The 17,858-nt window shown below is 35.4% G+C and overlaps 1 protein-coding gene across 18 annotated transcripts in view; it reads left to right on the top strand.

Annotated features, from left to right (window-relative positions):
• Positions 1 to 17,858, top strand: part of RIMS2 (regulating synaptic membrane exocytosis 2) — a gene marked incomplete at both ends in the record, with an annotated part of 475,681 nt that overhangs the window by 332,638 nt on the left and 125,185 nt on the right. For 9 of the 18 annotated variants that reach the window (XM_084260502.1, XM_084260504.1, XM_084260503.1 and 6 more), the window contains 2 exons: positions 1,975 to 2,154; positions 3,278 to 3,387. In XM_084260502.1, the coding sequence (XP_084116628.1) occupies positions 1,975 to 2,154; positions 3,278 to 3,387 (290 nt within the window). Of the gene's footprint in view, positions 1 to 394; positions 467 to 1,974; positions 2,155 to 3,277; positions 3,388 to 4,170; positions 4,204 to 17,858 lie in introns of all 18 variants that reach the window. The other 9 variants (XM_084260496.1, XM_084260506.1, XM_084260493.1 and 6 more) reach the window with 4 other exon arrangements.

Below are 17,858 nucleotides of genomic sequence, written 5' to 3'. Positions count from 1 at the left end.
ACGGTACCTCTTCCCATATTGTCCAGCCCCTTCTGCTGTGTGCTCCAGCAGTCCCCCACTCACTGGCAGGAGAAGGGTTGTCCTAGGTCTCTGTGTTTGAAAGACCCAAAGGTGAAAGTCTCTGTGGGCTCACTAATTTTCTTAAACTTGTGGGTACACAAGGTAGGAGTGTGTTGTCTCGATCTTGGTTATATCCCTTTTGTAATTTTCCTGAATGTAGGAATATTCTTTTCTTAGAATTTATTCCCATGGTCATTTTCTAACCACCATGCAGATGGCTGACATCTTTTCCACCTTCCATAGCACTGAAACCTCTCTTAAACAGTTACCTAAACTGAGGAACATGCATGTCAAAGCTAAGGTTGTGTTTCTTTGTCTACCCACAATGTAAAAGAAGCGAGACAGTGGATGTTTTTGCTGATGAAGCTTCCCATTCAGAAACAGAACTGATAGAAGAAGAAGTGAGGTAATTTTGTTGTGGTTTTGTGCCAGGCTCATTGTACTTTTTCTCCAATCTTTAGTGCCTCAGCTTATAATTACCATTATGTGTCTCACTGTGGTGTGTTTGCTTGTTAGGAGCTTATAGATGTAGGTCTGTGGTGAATGGTATTATTCTGAACCTGTCTGTGGCAATTTCTTCATATGCTCTAGGAGTCCAGTAATTACCTCATGGAAGGCCTGAAGAGACATTTGTTTTAATGAATCTTTTCTCAATGTGTTCAGCAAACTTAGCCACCCTAGAGACAACTACACTCTGTCTTGATATGGTTTTTAGAAATAAAAAACTGCTAATAACATGACTCTTTATAATAAGGCTGTGGTATGTCTCTTTTTTGATACTAATTAAAAGTCGGCTTCTTGTCACACTTAATCACCATCTAGTCACTCTTTGTATTAACTGACTTCATTGTAAAGTGTATGACTTAGCTCAAGGAAAAGTCCTGAAGGGTACATGTTCCCCATTTGTATTCTACAGCTGTTCAGTTACTCAAGGAGAACTGGGAGGAGTGTGAATTTAATAAGTAGTTCCATCAGGGTATGGATTTTACTTTAAAAATTACCATGACTTTATGTATTTTAGGATATTGCTAGCAAGTATTACTCCTTGCAAAACTCCAGACCAATTCCATTGTAAAAAAGGTGGCACTTGATTATTTTCTGAAAGTAATGGCACTATTAATTGCCTAAGATAGCAGAAGACCAGACTGCTTGATCAATAAATCCTCTTATACTCAGTCAACTTTCTTCCTGTTGCACCTCTCATAGTAACTTTTCCATTGCTGCTTTGGCACAGTTCTTTAGGCTGTGGGCTAGAATTTATTTATTTTTTTTTTATAACAAACCAAACTTTGTCTAGTTGAAGGAACCTTTACAAGTACTAACAATGTAAATTTTCATCTGACTGCAGTCCAGACATTGTGTATGAATTCATCATTATTATCCTAGCCTATATTGTGACAGACATCCTGAGTCTATTAATAGTTAACAGTCCTATATGGTACTTATAACAACCGGAATGTGAACTGTCCTAAAAAAGAAAATAAAATACTACCTCTAAATACAATGTTGCCTGTAAAAATCTAGGCAAGTGAGTAAAAATGCTCAATTAAACTTCACTTAGCTTTAGAGACATTTAATATTATGTCAGCTATTCTCTTCCTCCAAGGTTGATGTAGTAATTGACAAAATAACAGTATTTTTTTACCCAGAAATTGTCAGGAAACAGACTATTGCATGGATAGTCATTACTGAGACATTGGAAACATTTCAGCCCATTTATCAAGAGTATGGAGCAAGCCAAATCACACATGTATAGAAAAAAACTGTATGTTATCAAGAAGCGAACTCAGAAAATTTACCCCCAAAAATGTTCATAACAAAATTATTTGCTCCAAACCTGTTATCATGCAGCATATTTTATAATTAATAGAAAAGTCAAAGGTCAACTGAGCTGCTTTTTGACTAACATTACAGGAATTGTGAAGCAGCAGATAGACAGCCATATCAAAGATCCAGATCAACAGAGCAACGTCCTATGCTAGAGCGGACCAACTCCCGCTCCCGATCCACAGAGCGTCCTGACTCAAACCTCATCAGGTCGATGCCTTCATTAATGACTGGAAGATCTGCCCCTCCTTCACCTGCCTTATCGAGGTGAAACAGACAAATCAATCAGACTAATCCCCTTCTGCCCCACCAGCTCACCATTTTATTTTCCCAGTAGCTAAGTGGTATCGCCTCATCCTTAGCTGATCACTAGTAGCAATAGATACTAACCCTTTCAGTGCCAACACACTATTTATATTCTACTCTGGATATAATAGTGTGCCTGCCATTGCAAATTGTTTGCTAACAGTATTTAACTACATTTCTTTGTGATTTCTCATTTATCAGGAATCCTGGATGGTTTCCCACATAAAACACCTCATAATTATCATAGTCTTCTCTTAAAGAAAGAAAAATTGTTTGTGTTCGTCAGACATCGCTTACGGAACAACCATCATAACAACATCAAATGAAACTTTTTTTTTTTAAAAAAAAAGTTTCTTTAAATGGACTGTACTAACGTTGTTTATTAATTACCATTTTAACCACCATTTTCTGACTACATTTTACTGTGCCATAGTCTGTATTGTTCCTGTTTGAGTCCTATACTTTACTGATTGACATTTTGAAGATTGCTATACCTTACTCTTAGCTTAAACATAATACAATAAAAATATGAGCACATTTTGGTCTAGTTGATGTTCAGTAAAGCCTCTCCTTATTTCAGAACTGCATAATACAATCTTTTGTTTTCTGAAAGAGAGAGTTAGTAACATCAAATCCCTGGTGAGAGTTAGAGCAAAATATCAGTGTCTTTCCTCAGTTTATTGGTTTGTTTAGACAAATCCCTGTAATCTCATTGCCACTCAATGGTAATTTAACCAAATACAAGCTGAGTAAAGATCGTTGAATTTGACCTGTGGATAATTTTATGTGTATGTGGGTATTATATCCATATGCACATGAATATGCACGCAATACGTTTTCTGGTTTGACTGTGCAAACAAGCACATTATGGATGTTCAGCCTTAGTTTGGCTTTCTTGTTTTTCACACAAAGACTTCTCTTTTTAATCAGGTCTTTTTCTGAAAAGAGGTAATAGTTTCACTGTGGGACTGCAAGTGTCCCAAGTGATCTAAAGCCTACTTAGACATGTTACTACTTTTTGATGGCTTTTAAAGAAGAATTTGTCGTATAATGCCTATGGTTTGTTTTGATATGTGTCTCATAGGTCCCATCCTCGAACTGGGTCTGTTCAGACAAGTCCATCCAGTACTCCAGTAGTAGGGAGAAGGGGCAGGCAGTTACCGCAGCTCCCACCAAAGGGGACGTTGGAGAGAAGTAAGTGTACGGTTTTCTCCTTAACGATATTATGAAATTGGTCATGAAGGTCAATCATAGGTATTTTCTTTTGGCATTATAGTTGAAATCTCTTGAGTTTTTGTGTACAGAATTAGGATTTGATAGTAAAATTATATTTTGTACTGAATTTTCTTCTATTCTTTTTAATATCTGAATATCTCAAATGAATCATCAGCAGTACAATAAATCAAAAGTGTGATACACATGAAATGAGATGGACTATTAACATGGTCCTGTTCCTTTTGGACTCAGTAGGTGTTTTGACTTTAACAGGCACAGGAAATTATCTTTTGTGTGTTGTTCAGTGGTAAAACTGGCTTTTTTGGGAGTTAGCAGCATAGCCAATCACTTGTGGGTTCACATGGAGCGTGTTACAGATTGCTAATATAAAACCTCTGTGTCTTGAAACAGGAAGAGCAAGAAGAGAGGTAATAATTTTTAAAATAGGAAACTTTCACAAGATATGTCATGATTCATGTTTTACTGGTAGTGTAATTGTGCTCATCCTTAATGTCTTCTAAAAGCACTGGTCAGTGGAAACATTTACAAAATGATTTGAAACAGAAATATAAACACATTTTCACCCTTCCACTTCTGATAGATGAGCTGTGCAAAATCAGTCTAAATGGCCATATACACACCTTTTTTTTAAATTCCTTTTGACATGTATATTGTATCTTTTATAAAACTTCTGTTGTTTTTAACCCCTGTGCTTTGGTTCCCTTTTTTTTTTGTTTGTTTTGTTTTTGTTACTTTCCCTAGACAATGGAGACAAGGAGATAGAATCTTATGAAGGTCTGTACATAAAGGAGGGTTTGTTTTTCACCTGAAAGCCTTTTTGAGAGGCTATGTAGGGAAAAATAAATCCAACTGCAATTGATGTTACTTGATTGCACAGACACAGTCAGAATTATTGTCATAACTATTTAGTCTTTTTTATATTCAAACCTGTGGCTCAGAAATTCTACAGGGTTCTATATGCAAACCCAAATGCAGTATAAATAATGCTATCTAAATACTATCTTTGTTATAAAAGTACCTAAACGTACCCATTTTTAAATCCCAAAGGCTTACACTACAGCAAATAAGGGTATTTCAGTTAATCTATGTTTGTATGTACCTTTTCAGGATTAGCACTTCAGGCACATATTTAAGTTTAGGCATTTGAGGCTATTTGATATGTGCAATGCTTACCATGCATTTAATCAGATCTATGTTTTTATTGCAAATATTTTATAATGTTACATGGTTGCTGAATTGCTAGGAAATTTAAAAAAATTGAAATAAAAATTAATTGAATCAAGCTAGTCTTTCAAAACCTTTCAAAATACTCCTGCTTAACATTAAAACCCCTTCTATTTTATACCATTAAAGCCATTTAATTTTCTTAATAGGAAGCCACAAGATATCAATTGCAGTCCTTGGTTCTACCGATGAGGGTCTATATGTAGTATTACTGTATATGTCTCATCAGACTTTTAATCTCGTATTCATAATGTTTATAGTGTTTATTTTCATTTTGGAAGCAAAACATAAAAAGAAAACTCTTTTCACAGATTATCACCCTAGTATATTCATTCCTCTATTGTTTTGTGTGGTGTGAAATGCTATCTAGATATGCCAGGAAATAATCACATCTAATCCCATGATGTTTGGTGTCATTGCTGTATATGCTTTTATGTTTTACCACTCTTCCCTGTTCTTTGCTTAGTATATCTATTTAGACTGTGAGCTCCTTAGGACAGCAATTGTGAAGTACTGCATATTTTCACTGTGTTAGTTTAGAGAGGGTAGCAGTCTTATTTACATCATAGGTTCTGTAGAGAAAAATGTAATAAATACAATAAAATAATTATTTTTTATAGGAGTGCTAGAATTGTTTGCTCTGGTAAGTACTGATGGGACTTGAGGAGCTCGTATTTGTTTTACTTGAAGATTGAGTAGTATTTTTCTGTACCTCTGTTTAAAGTAGTCTTGGAAAATAGGGGTATATGGAAAATTGTCAAAATCCACAGATACTGGAGTTTTAATACATGATCCAGACATCATCGGTGACTCAAGATGTAATACCTAGACACACCCCATATTGAATTTTGTTTGTTTAAAGGTGGTAAACACTGTACTTAAAAACAGAATCCATGCATACAGCTTTCACACAGGGTTCTATATAATTGTCTTCAGTGAACTAAGAGGTTACATTCTAGCAATGTAGTTCTACTTTGAGGCGTTTTTCTATACTTTTTTAGAATCTTCTATTTCTTTTCTCTATGAGAAAATAGTTTTCTTTAAAAGGAATGATGGTCTACAACAACAGCAGATTACCTAACTTCTGTCAGTGACAGAGCATAATTATGATTAATAGCAGTTTCTACTGTGGAGAATTGAATTTAAAATAAAATATTTAATCAAATGAAGTACCAGTGATAAAACCTGAAAACCAGTAGAATTAAAAATACTGATGGAGTTTATGTCATTATTTAAGAAACAAAGCAGCAAATAAACCTGAAAATTTTATGGACATTTGAGTAGATTTTTATGTGTTAATATAGGCCCTGGTAATAATGAAAACAGTTGTCTGTTGTGGGGAAGGTGATATGATGGTACTAGAAAACGTCACTGTCACAGGGTAATCTTTTATTTCTTAGAGAAGCAAATGCTTGACTGAAATCAGAGAAGAAAAGAGTAAAAGATACGTTGCTGACAAAAAGGAATGGGATTCATTAAAAGACAGAAAAACATCTATGTTTCTACCTCCAACAGTAGTCTCATTTAGTGTGTATAAATTTGAATAATCTGTATTTGCTACAGGGCTGCATACCATTTCTTAAAATGTAGGAGAAATGCAGGGACTCAAGTAGAAATTTGCAGTTGGAGAGATTTTTTTTTGTTATAGTGCAATGTTCAGTATAATGTAGAATATGGCATCTTGTGGCGATGCAACTAGAACTGGAAGGGAAGGAATCTATAGGAGAAAAAACCACCTCTGGGAAACTGCTTTCCAGATTAGGGTCAGAATCAAAAGACATTGATTTGGGGTAGGTTTATTTCAGTGAACTGTGTTATGTGATGCAGGTTTTTGCTCCAGGACATCTAGATTTCCACAGAATAATTTGTCTAAAAATTTCTGTAATAGAGAAATTTAAGAACTCTGGCTGTAAGTAGCTATGAGGGACCATTCCTAACAGTTGTATATTGACCAATATATCTTTTTCTCAGAGTCCCACGTGCTCAGTAGGAAACATACAAATGTCATTATTGCATTTACAGTCATTTATGGTTGTGATGTTTTGACTAATTCCTTAGCTGTCTATGTCTGGGTTGCAGCCAGCATCAGGTTTACCTGTTCACAGGGAAGACTGGGTATCTCTGAAATTAATGTTGTTATCTTATCTAGCCAAAATGTATCATAAGCATCTAGGCAGTTTGGGGTATTTTGCTTTAGACTGTTAGTATATGTTCATGTCCCATATCTGGAAAACAGATCTGAAAAGAAATCTGAGATTACTTAACCTTCTACTGGATTTTCACTACTGAAATGGCAGAATACTTTTTAGCTGTATGTTTAGAAATTATGCTTGAGAGAGACATATCTTGTTCCTTATTAATATGTTTGTTTTACTACTAATGAACAAGAGTATTAAATTGAACTTGTTTTTAGCAATGCTTTTAAATGTTCTGTATTATTAGCACTACAGAATAACCCAATGTATTGGCTTGAAATATTTATAGTTCTTAAGGGCTAATAAGATTTTTTTTTTCATTTATATGTGTATATGATGTATTTCCTACTCACCTTGGTAGAAGGATGAACTCAGTGACTGCTTGGTGCTAATTAAAATGGAGCACCATAAAGTGCTCTTGAAAGTACTCAGTATTAGCCCTTTCACTTTGTTATTTATTACTAATCAGAGAGTATTTTTTCCCATTATTTTTCCTCTTCCTCTTAAAAATAAATCTAGCCCTTTTCTTCATACCTAACAAAAAGCCCTCAAACATCCACCCAACCAAAAGACCTAGAAAATTATGTCAGACCAAAGAAATGTAACAAAGCTTTTAAGTATTAAAATGAAGTGCTCAGAAATTTAGCAAATAGTAGAGCTCTGGGAGAATTTGCCCTTCTATTTGTACTCTGTGGTACAAACTTTAATTACATGATCTCATAATAATCTTGTGTCTTGGGAAAGTTATTTCAGAGGCTGTCATTAATGCTGATTAACTGTCCCCTCTTAACTTCAGGTATGGGTGATCTTCAGAATAAAATTATATACTAACAGAATGAACAGGGGTAGTTGATTAGGTTTAATCAGGGCTAGCTATCAGCCATAACCCAGGTTTTTATGTCTCTGAAATACAATTTCAAATATTTAACGAGAAAATATCTGCAATGTCAACTGTATCGTTACTGTCTCTCATGCAGTATAGAGCACAGGTTGCTGGGACACTGATAGCTGGGGAAACACAGATAGTGTTGACAGACACAACAGCATGCGGTTTATTTTAAGGGGTTTTGACTCATTCAGAACATACTTTACCTATTAATTGAGACATAATTTTGCAAAATGAGAAGGAATTTAATCATGTGTTTTCCGGTGTCCTGTCGTAGCTTGATGGATGATAAACTATTGTGATGCAACTGCAGAGAATCTGTATTCACACTGGTCATAATCCTGTCAAACTTTATCAGAGGTGATTTCACAGGCTTTAAAAAATATGTTGTATACAGGTAGTTTGTTTTGTAAACGGTGCTTGATCACACATATATAATATGGGATAGGAACCTGGACTGCCTTCAGCTTGGCTAGGAACTTGGTGACTTAATCAAATGCAGTGGTCTAAAAAATGAAGATACATATATTTGCACCCACCCTATTTTCATGTGGATATTTCTGTTGTACTGACTGTATGATATTAGAAACATTTGCACTTGCACAGGGTAACGTGTTATTTGTGCTTGACAAGAAAGTAAGAGAGAATAGTTTAGTTGATGTCAGTAACAAGGCTGCCTTGGATAATGTGTGAAGCTACATTATGTTTTCATTTAAACTAGGAATTTGCAAAAAATATACTTCTGGGTTTTACTCATGGATGCTTAGTTCACTCTCCAAAGAGATGGCAGAATCCTTAGCCCCTGAAGAATATAAAAATATTTTATTAAAATAGTTTCTATTGAAAGCTTTGTCTTTGATTAGGAAAAGGAGGAATTAAATACTACTTTATTTGTGCTTGTTGAAAGTTTTACCATCTAGATCTGAGACTACAAAAGTCATAAAGGAAAATTAGTAGAGTCATAAGTCTGTACTCATAATAGTTGTTTATTTGTTTCAGGTTACTAACATGCCAAAACCATTTCAGTTCAATTCTACTGGAATTGATTTTTTAGTTTTTGACACACCTACTATGTATTCTTTTATGTGAGAGAATACTGTAAAGATGGTGTCCCTGCTGAATATTTTAATTGGAATTTTCAATGTCATGATTTTATCACAGAATTATAGAGCAGAAATCTATGTAGAGATTATTTTTCATTGCATTGGCTTCCATTATAGCCTAAGTCTCTCTTCATATTGACAATAACCAGTTAGAATAAGTAGTTAAAAAATCATTATTACATGCTAGCTAAACCTGAAGTAGAATTTTTCATTAAGCTATTTAATTGCACATAGCCCTGTACAAGTAATGAGAAAAGTGATAAAAAAATCTGGGAACAGAGAATGCAAAAAAAATCAAGTAATCAAAATGTGAGCCTTGAAAAACTTTAGCATATTGCATCACATCAAAACACTGTTTAATGAATAACTGACATTTAATTTAAGGCAGGCATACAGTACACCAGTTAGTTATTCTATATCATTACTGTTGTTAACCTAGTACTAGATGAGGTTTGTCATAAAGGAAAATTCTTTATTAAGATTCTTTATTAATAACATATTTGTGTTGGTTATCATTAATTGTATTGTTGCCATTGTTTCAAATTATTTCAGTGTTCTCTAATATTTAGGTATGCTCTAGGCAACTATAGTTACTGATGGAAAATTGTTCTTCTTTCTGAATTCTAACTACTGTGAAATCCAGGTGAAAACTGTAGTATCTGGCAAATTGAGGGATTTTTTTTCTAAGCTGGAAAACCATTTGCATTGTTTCTTCTGCACTTACTACATTACTGACTATGCCCCCTTGCTTACAGTTTATACACAATTTTAAATACACTTTTCAAGAATATAAGCTTGGACTTTTGCTTCTAGAAAAACTAAAGCAAAACTAACCAGAAGATGCTTTTGAACCAATTATATACCAATATAAGTCCGCTGTCTCTGCTTTGGTACTTATTCTATGCTTTCCGGTGCTTCAATAATTTGATAAGAAATTCGCCACAAGGGATATTAAGATCTAGATATAACCATCAGTACTTGCAGAAGGATCTCATTGGAGTAAAACAGAGATATTAATGAAAAATAACACAAGGTTTTATTTAACCTTTCATTCGCTTAAAAATATTTTATGCCACAGACTGAGGGTTTGTATGTTACTGTGAATGTCTTTTGTTTGAAGTTTAATTTGAACAGCTTGTAACAAAGCATGCATGTTTTTGTCTTGCTTTTTCCCCCCCCGTCATACCTTGCTTATACAAATGCAGCAGGAGATGAAGAGAACAAGCGTATTGGAGTTCAGGAATCAGAGGTCGAGGCAGGTCTGTCTGACCGCAAGTGCCTATCTCCTCTAAAAACATTTTCCCCTGAGCATGTAGGGAAGCTTTACCAGCCAGCTTGTAAATATATTAGAAGTCAAAATCCAGACAATAATTATATCATTTGACATAAGAACAACATAAAAAAAAATTCAATATAGCATAGTTTATTTACCAGTTTGTGAATGCTTAAAATAGGTCAACCTACGAAAAATCACTTGAATTTTTTACTGGTTTTTGTTCCTTATTTCTGAAAGTACTCTGTCACTATGATTAACTCAGAGTATTAGCAGAGCTGGGTGGACATCTCAAAAATGTGGTACCCTTTACTATGCATTGATATTTTTTACAGGCAGGGAAATAAATTATTGTATCATGACACTTTTTCTTGCCCATTTTGCGTAGGTGGACCAATGATGCTGGGTGAAAGTAGTAGGAAACTGCATTACATTGCAGTACTTGGAATATTTTATATAATGCCCCTTATCCTCCTTGGAAGGCAGTTCAGTTACTAGAAAAAGGAAGTTAGTGTGCTGAGAACCGATAGGTGCTGATGAAATAAAAAAATGCAAAAGTTTTTTAAACTCTAATTCCATATGTTTAAAATCACAACTTTACCTTCTAATTTCAGACACTGTACAGGTTCAAAGACAAGCAGAGATCAAAAGATTTTTTTCAACCCTAATTTTTATCCTCTTAATTGATTTTTCTCAAAAGAAGAATCAGAAAAGCATAAATGTGTGTTTACATGCTCTGTTAATATGTTACATTCTGTTAGTTGTTCAAGTTAAATCTTTTCTCAAGAATAATTTTTTATCCCCATTAATAATCATCTGTGACTACATCAGCTATGGTGGCTATGGAGGAATAGCACAGATAAGCTTTTCTGGTTATAAATATTTGAGGCTAGACTGATGCTAAACTTAGCTGGATAAAAGTATGCAGTGCGGTACATACCTCAAGGCCCATGGAATGAAGCCCAGAGAAGGATAATGCACTGAGGGTATTACTGCAGTTATGTGGAGAGAATTACGTGCTCTGGAAGGGTGGCCCCAAAAAATTACAAGCTGAGGAAGAAACACATCTAGTACTAGCTGGTAGCAAAAAAACCTAGGTAAACAGATGCATGCCGAAAATGCCATCCCTACGTAAAGTGCCTGAATCAGTTTATTTGGAATCCCATGCCCTGGATGCTGCTGCCATTGTTACTTAAGAGAGGAAATATAGGTTTCTATTTTATTCTTAAAACAAAGTAAAGAATTAATGTCGTAGCGCCCATTACTTGTTCAGAAATCTGGATGCTGGAGTAATTTCAAGATTTGGCAGGATTATTATTGTATTGTAATTGTAGTTTTGACTTAAGCATCCCAAGTGCCCTTTAAGGTCTTTGCCTTCCCACTTTTCATTGTAGTACACTTCACATTTTTCTTGCTTTTCTTGCAGTTCTGTCTCTAAGTGTGTACTGTTCAGTGGTGTGTGTAGTGTGTACTGTCCATTCTGTGTGTTTTGTGATACATCTAGCATAGTGCATGGAATTCTGCTAATTTAGCTTGCAAAATGTTTGTGTGTGCTATAGTCACGTTGTTTGTCACAGTAGCTGTTCTAATTGTCAATCATCATTGTCTGTTTTTAATGTTATAAAGATTGTGAGGAAAAGCATCAAACCCCACCTGTTAATGGGCGAAAAGGCAAGTTAATAATCATACTGCTAGTGACTTGTGGGTGTTTTGAGAAATTCTGTGTATTTTTTGTTGCATGTGTGTGTTGCTTAATTCTGCTAGTTTAAATTTAGTAAGTTTATGGATGTTCAATTTTTGTTGGATGTTCAATGTGTTGTTTTACTTCTTGCACTTAATTATTTTCAAATATGGTTTTTAAATCTTTCTTGGAATCAAAAGCTCCAGATTTATTTCTTTTCACACCTGTGTTACTGATGATGTAGTTTACACCACCTAGATATGTTATGTTGTTGCCTACTTATAATTAGTAGAATAGTTTTGTACTTTTCCTCATTTAGGAATTCCAGTCTGCCTTGCCCTAAAAGACCAAGTAGATTTTGCAGGCAAAAAACAGTCTGTGTTGTCTTCTGATTTTTACCAGGTCTATATACTTTTATGTCACTTGTGTATATATTTTCTGTTTGGCACATTTTTACTAGTCCCAGGAGAGATAGACTATTTTAATTAGCACATACTAGTAGAGAAAGGCTTATGGTATTAGCAATCATCTTTATTGTCTATCACTTGTTATGTTCAATATTGTCTTCTATTTGAAATGCTGTGGAAATAAGCTTAATTCAAAGCACTGAAATGTTAACATGGAGATTTAGATTTATTCTCTAAGAATAGAACAGGAAAGTTGTGAACAACCATACTTCGAGGTTTTACCTGAGTTCATGCTTCTAAATAGCTTTGATAATTTTGAAGAGACCTGTTATTATTTTTCCATATATTTTTAAAGCCAGTTTACATTTAGACTTTGTTTCGTCACTGAAACAGTGAACAAAATATAATCTAGATAGTGCCATGGTTTTAATAAAGTTTGGATATTTACTCTTACACTTACATGTCTACCAGGAGCTCATGATTTAAACCATTACAGGTTATTCCTAGCTTTCTCTTCCCTAGAATAATTTAGCAGAGGTATTATAGCTATCAGGAGAGCAGGGATTCAGTTTTGTCTGTGCTAGTTCATTTCAGGGAAAAACATGCAGGTTTTAATATGCTGCTTGTTATATCCAGCCTAGAGAGACTGAATGAGGTGCCTTTGCAGAGAGGGTGCTGTGGTGGCAGCCTGACAGAGCAGTGCACAGTGTCACCTCCTTACTCTAGAGGCTATGCCAGCATAGTACTGAGTGACTTCAGAAGCTAGAAGTTTGCTGCTGTAACTATAATGCCTGTTAATTACCAGATAATTTAGTACCTTATACTTTCAAGAACCAAATTCCAGTGCTGGTAAAGTTGGAGGCTTTGGAGTCTGACTTGACAAGGCTGACAAACCAATAACCAGTGATTAAGTCGGGCTGTTTCCATTCTCAGTTTATCTTCCAGTCCTCCAACGAAACCAATATTTTATATACTTAATTATAGAGCCTGAATGATGTACTTTGCACAATAAACTAAATACTACTAATCTGCGTTTAACATAGTTTCTTTTCCTATATGTATTAATTTCTCAACATGTCCATTTTGTGTTTTAGAATTTTCTTCTGCAGAGCTCTTTTGCTCCAAAAGAATGGTCTGTGACTAATATTAATTTTCAAATATTTATTACTGAAACCACTATCCCTTTCAATTTTTCTTCAGGGCTTATGCATTTCTCTTTCATGTATTTTATATGAAATCTTTTGATCATTTGGGTTTGTGAGAAAAGGCTCCTGGTAATTCTGTCCTTTACTGTCTTAATTTAGAGTGCATAAAAGATGATAAAGTAAGTGAAGCAGAATTTTAAGCCTTTCAGGTTATCAGTGTCCTCACTTATTAGAATATTTTACATAATTACACAACAGCTTTGTCTGTATTATGGGAATTGAGAATGCTTTCCACTTCTCCCAGTTTGAACAGTGGAGCCTATTTGGATCTTGAATCTATACCAAGATGAGACTCAAGTCACTGAGGCTTTGCCTCTCTGTGGCCTCTGATTTTTGCATACATGGGTACTGCCACCACTCTGTGAGTGGTCTGGGTGCCTGGAGGACTAGAGCTGGAAGTATGCTATATTCTAGACTTGCTGCACGGTTTAGGCACAATCTAAAGAACTTAAGTGACTGAGGTGCAAACTATAAAGAGTCTCCAGCCAAAGAAGTGATGACAAATGGACCTGCTTAACTGACTTACAGAAGTAGTGTATACATAGGCTTTTTTGAAAAAGAAGTATATGGCTGCCACGCCAGAGGGAACTCTGCTGGCTGACCTGAGAATATTCTTCCATCTAAGATTGCTTGGGATTCCTGGGATTGGGGCCGTTACTTTGACTGAGCTACTCAACATGGCTGCCTTGAGCTTCTTGTGCTCTCTCTCTTCCTCTGGCCTGCTGACTCTGGACTTTCCTAAAAGACCATGGCACCTTCTGAATTTTGCATGAAAAATTACATGAAAACGTATTCATATATGTTATGAGTATCTAGAATAATACACATTTTGATTAAATTCTACTTCAAAGGAAGATTTAAGTGAGGTACAGACCTGTTGAGACTGTGGTAGTTGTAGACAGGCACGTAACTGCAATCTGCATGCCAGGAAAATGGTGAAATTAAAAAAAACCCAAAACAACAAAACAGCACAAAATAGAAAAAGTTAAGTGGGTGAAGTACACATAAAATCAAAATTCTCCTTACGTTCTGCTGAAATTCCTTGTGATATAGGTGACTATTTTATGAATTTAGCTCTAAAATTGCCAGGAAAATATGAGAGATGAGAAAGAGTCTAACTACTGCCTTCTCCATAAATAGCCTAAAATTTGAGTTATTTAGACAAAAAATATAAATTCAAAAACTGATCATAACCATGTGATGCCATTTCATCTGCTAGTGCTTGTCTGGTTACTAGCCTAACATTTTATAATACTGAAAAATAGCACAGGTGTTTTGCTGTAGACAGTACTTACATGTAAAGATGCATGTAAAATATGGATCTAAATTTGTACATAAATTCAAGCAGTAAGAAAATATATGGGTTATTAATTAGTAGTAATTGATATTCTGAAAAACCTAGAGCTTTCTGAAGAATGAAATCTGTATTTTTCATCTTTCCATAAGCCATTTATAGTATTTGCTTTATTGGTTGGTATTACTCCTTGAAACTACTTGCCTATTTCCAGATGCATTTTTTTGGACTGATTTTTTTTTTAACATTTTAGAATTGTGACATAAACATCAACCTTAACAGCACTTAAAAAGTTTAGAACACCTGTGATTTCTTGCAGAGTTTTTTCATGTTTGTCTGTGTATGCATGTGTATGAGAGGTATAGTCATATAATAATAGCACCTTTTTCAGTAAAGAATAAAAATAACCTGGGAGGAAAAAAAAATAGAATGACTATACCAAGCTAAACCTTATGTCCTGCATTCTGCAGGGTGGATTTGTAGGCTGGTCACATTTCCTTGCATGTACTGAGAACTCGTTGACACCCAGGGAATGGGAATGCAAACTGAGCAGAGACTGTGGGAGAGAGGCGCAGGGCAGAATTTTGCATTTTGCTCTACATTTTTGTTGGGCATTATTTGTACCTTACCTTATTTAAGTTCATTAATCATTAGACTCTGGAGATACTTTGACTTTCTTTGTGCTTACCTTTCATGGCAGTATGAAGATAGCCACAGTGGCTCTGACCAAATATCCCTTTAGCACAGTGCCTGCTCCTCAGCAGACCAGGAATGGGTACTGTGGGAAAGGAACATGAGCAGGAAAATGTGCAGTGCTGCTTGTCCAGGATACTGGTCTCCAGTCTCCTATGACTTGTGCCTCAGGGACCTACAGAAACATCAGTGGTATCTTTACAGGATTTCTGCACCATTTCTCCTGCCTTAAATCAGTTCTGCCAGCATGAACCTGCAGTGCTTATCCAAACAGGTGACTCAGTAGAGCTATTCTGAGATACTCAAACCCTGCCTATTCATAATAGGCTAGCGGGCTAGCTGTATCACATTCATTTGTGACATGTTTCAGGCATATAACCAGAAGAGGGAGCAAAACTGCCATATTTTTAAAATATATAGGAAGATATGAAACAAACAAACACATTCTCCCCCTGCCCAAAACAGTCAGGAAACAAAAGCCTTGCTGGTGGCTTAAAAATAATATATTTCCTATTTCAAATTTTTAAATATACTTTATTAAATATATTTAATACACATATTTAATGTACCATTAACTGATTATTTTTTCTTCTGAATAATCTGGTGCATTTAAGTTTTCCTGGTCTTTCTTCATGTTTTGCAACTCTAATATCACAGAATCACAGAATCATAAGGACCTCGAGATCATTGGGTCCAACCCCCCTGCCAAAGCAGCTCCCTAGGACAGGTTGCACAGGTCGGTGTCCAGATGAGTCTTGAATATCTCCAGAGAAGGAGATTCCACAGCCACCATGGGCAGCCTGTCCCAGGGCTCTGTCACCCTCACTGTGAAAAAGTTCTTCCGCATATTGGTGCGGAACTTTCTATACTCTAACTTGCAGCCATTGCCCCTTGTCCTGTCTCCACAGACCACTGAAAAGAGGTTGGCCATTTCCCCTTGTGTCCCACACTTGAGTTATTTATAAACATTAATAAGATCCCCTCTAAATATATTCTAAAAAGCGATATAATACTTAGATTTTTAGCTAAAGGCAGGCTGTGGTTTTACTAAGTGATACTACAACAAGTAGTCTCTGTGATCTTGCTTGAGTACATCTACAATTTTCTTTAGGATAAGCAATTGACAGTTCAAATCAATTTATTCCCCATATAGACGGAACCACTAGTAAAAAATGTAAAAAATGAGTATAGAACAGAATTGATGGGATTTGCAGCTAGGGAATATGATAAGAAGAGGCTGCTACTAGACTAGCCTTGTTAAGTGCTTTGCAGCTACATGTAATTAATGTAGCCTTGAAGCCAATTTGGAGAAAACATTTCTGTAGTAAAGGAATAACCTACCACAGTACTATCATTTTTGTTGCAGTAGTAATGATAATATTAAATGTAGATATGTGGCAATATTTTATATTTTTTATTGCCTACCTAATGACTTCCATTAAAGTTCTTTTAATGTATTCCCACTGCAGCCTCAGGGAATGAAGCCCAGGGTTATTTTTTTTTTCAAAATATGTAGTTCAGTAAGGAAGATGAAATCAAAATAATAAATAATTAAGATGTGTCAGAATTTTTATTGGAATGCTGCATTAGTTAAAACCACTGTATAAGCAAGGCTTACATAGTCATTTATTAGCAATAACTTATTTATTTTGAAATGTTATTACCATATCTCAGCATTCATTTGTTGATTTGGCACCAATTTGTAAACCGGTTTCATGTGAAGGGATGGGGGGTGTGTGTGTGTGTGTGTGTGTGTGTACACACACAAGTACACTGTTTGGCCCATGAAACTCCCAAGGGGGAGGTGCTGTCCCTACCTCATTATTGCCCACACTCTACGAACATTTAGGGCAATGCTCTAAAATGCAAGACCCAAATTTATTTCACTCTTTGAAGGAAAAAAATAACCATAATGTCTCAGATGAATGCCTTGGACTCTAATGTATAGAATCATTCTTTAAAACCTTCTGCCATATGGAGGAAAAAATATAGGTGAACTGTTAATGTGTCAAAAGTGGAAGCTAAAAAATGGTGTCTTCAGGTTTGCTGTAGTTACCTGGCCAGGAGGTCTTGCTCTAAACTTGTCAGAAAAAGATTATGTGATGTATTTGCATTCATATACTGGATGACTGTAGTTCCTGTTACAACAGGGTAGGGAAACATCAGCCTTTTTTTTTTTTTTTTTAAGACATCTGAAGGTTTCACTGATGCAGAAGCAGCAGCAGCCTGGAATAAAACATTCATTGCTGACTTTGTGTCACTTGGAGCTGGCCTTGAGGCCATTAGAAGCATGTTGGTGGTGCAAGGTGGAGCTGGATTCATTCCAGATATAATGTAGTATGTCTGGAACAATTAATGTTTCGTGACTTGAAGCCATTTGCTTTTCCCTAGTAGAGACTTGAGACAGCTGAAAATACTTCTTTCTGTGTGACTCTTGAGATGGCTTTTTAAATTTTCTTAGGGACTTT

Source organism: Gallinula chloropus (genome assembly GCF_964237585.1).
Source record: "Gallinula chloropus genome assembly, chromosome: 2".
Taxonomy (NCBI): Eukaryota; Metazoa; Chordata; class Aves; order Gruiformes; family Rallidae; genus Gallinula; species Gallinula chloropus.
Note: the sequence above shows the minus strand (reverse complement) of the source record. Positions and strands in the feature narration are given on the sequence as shown.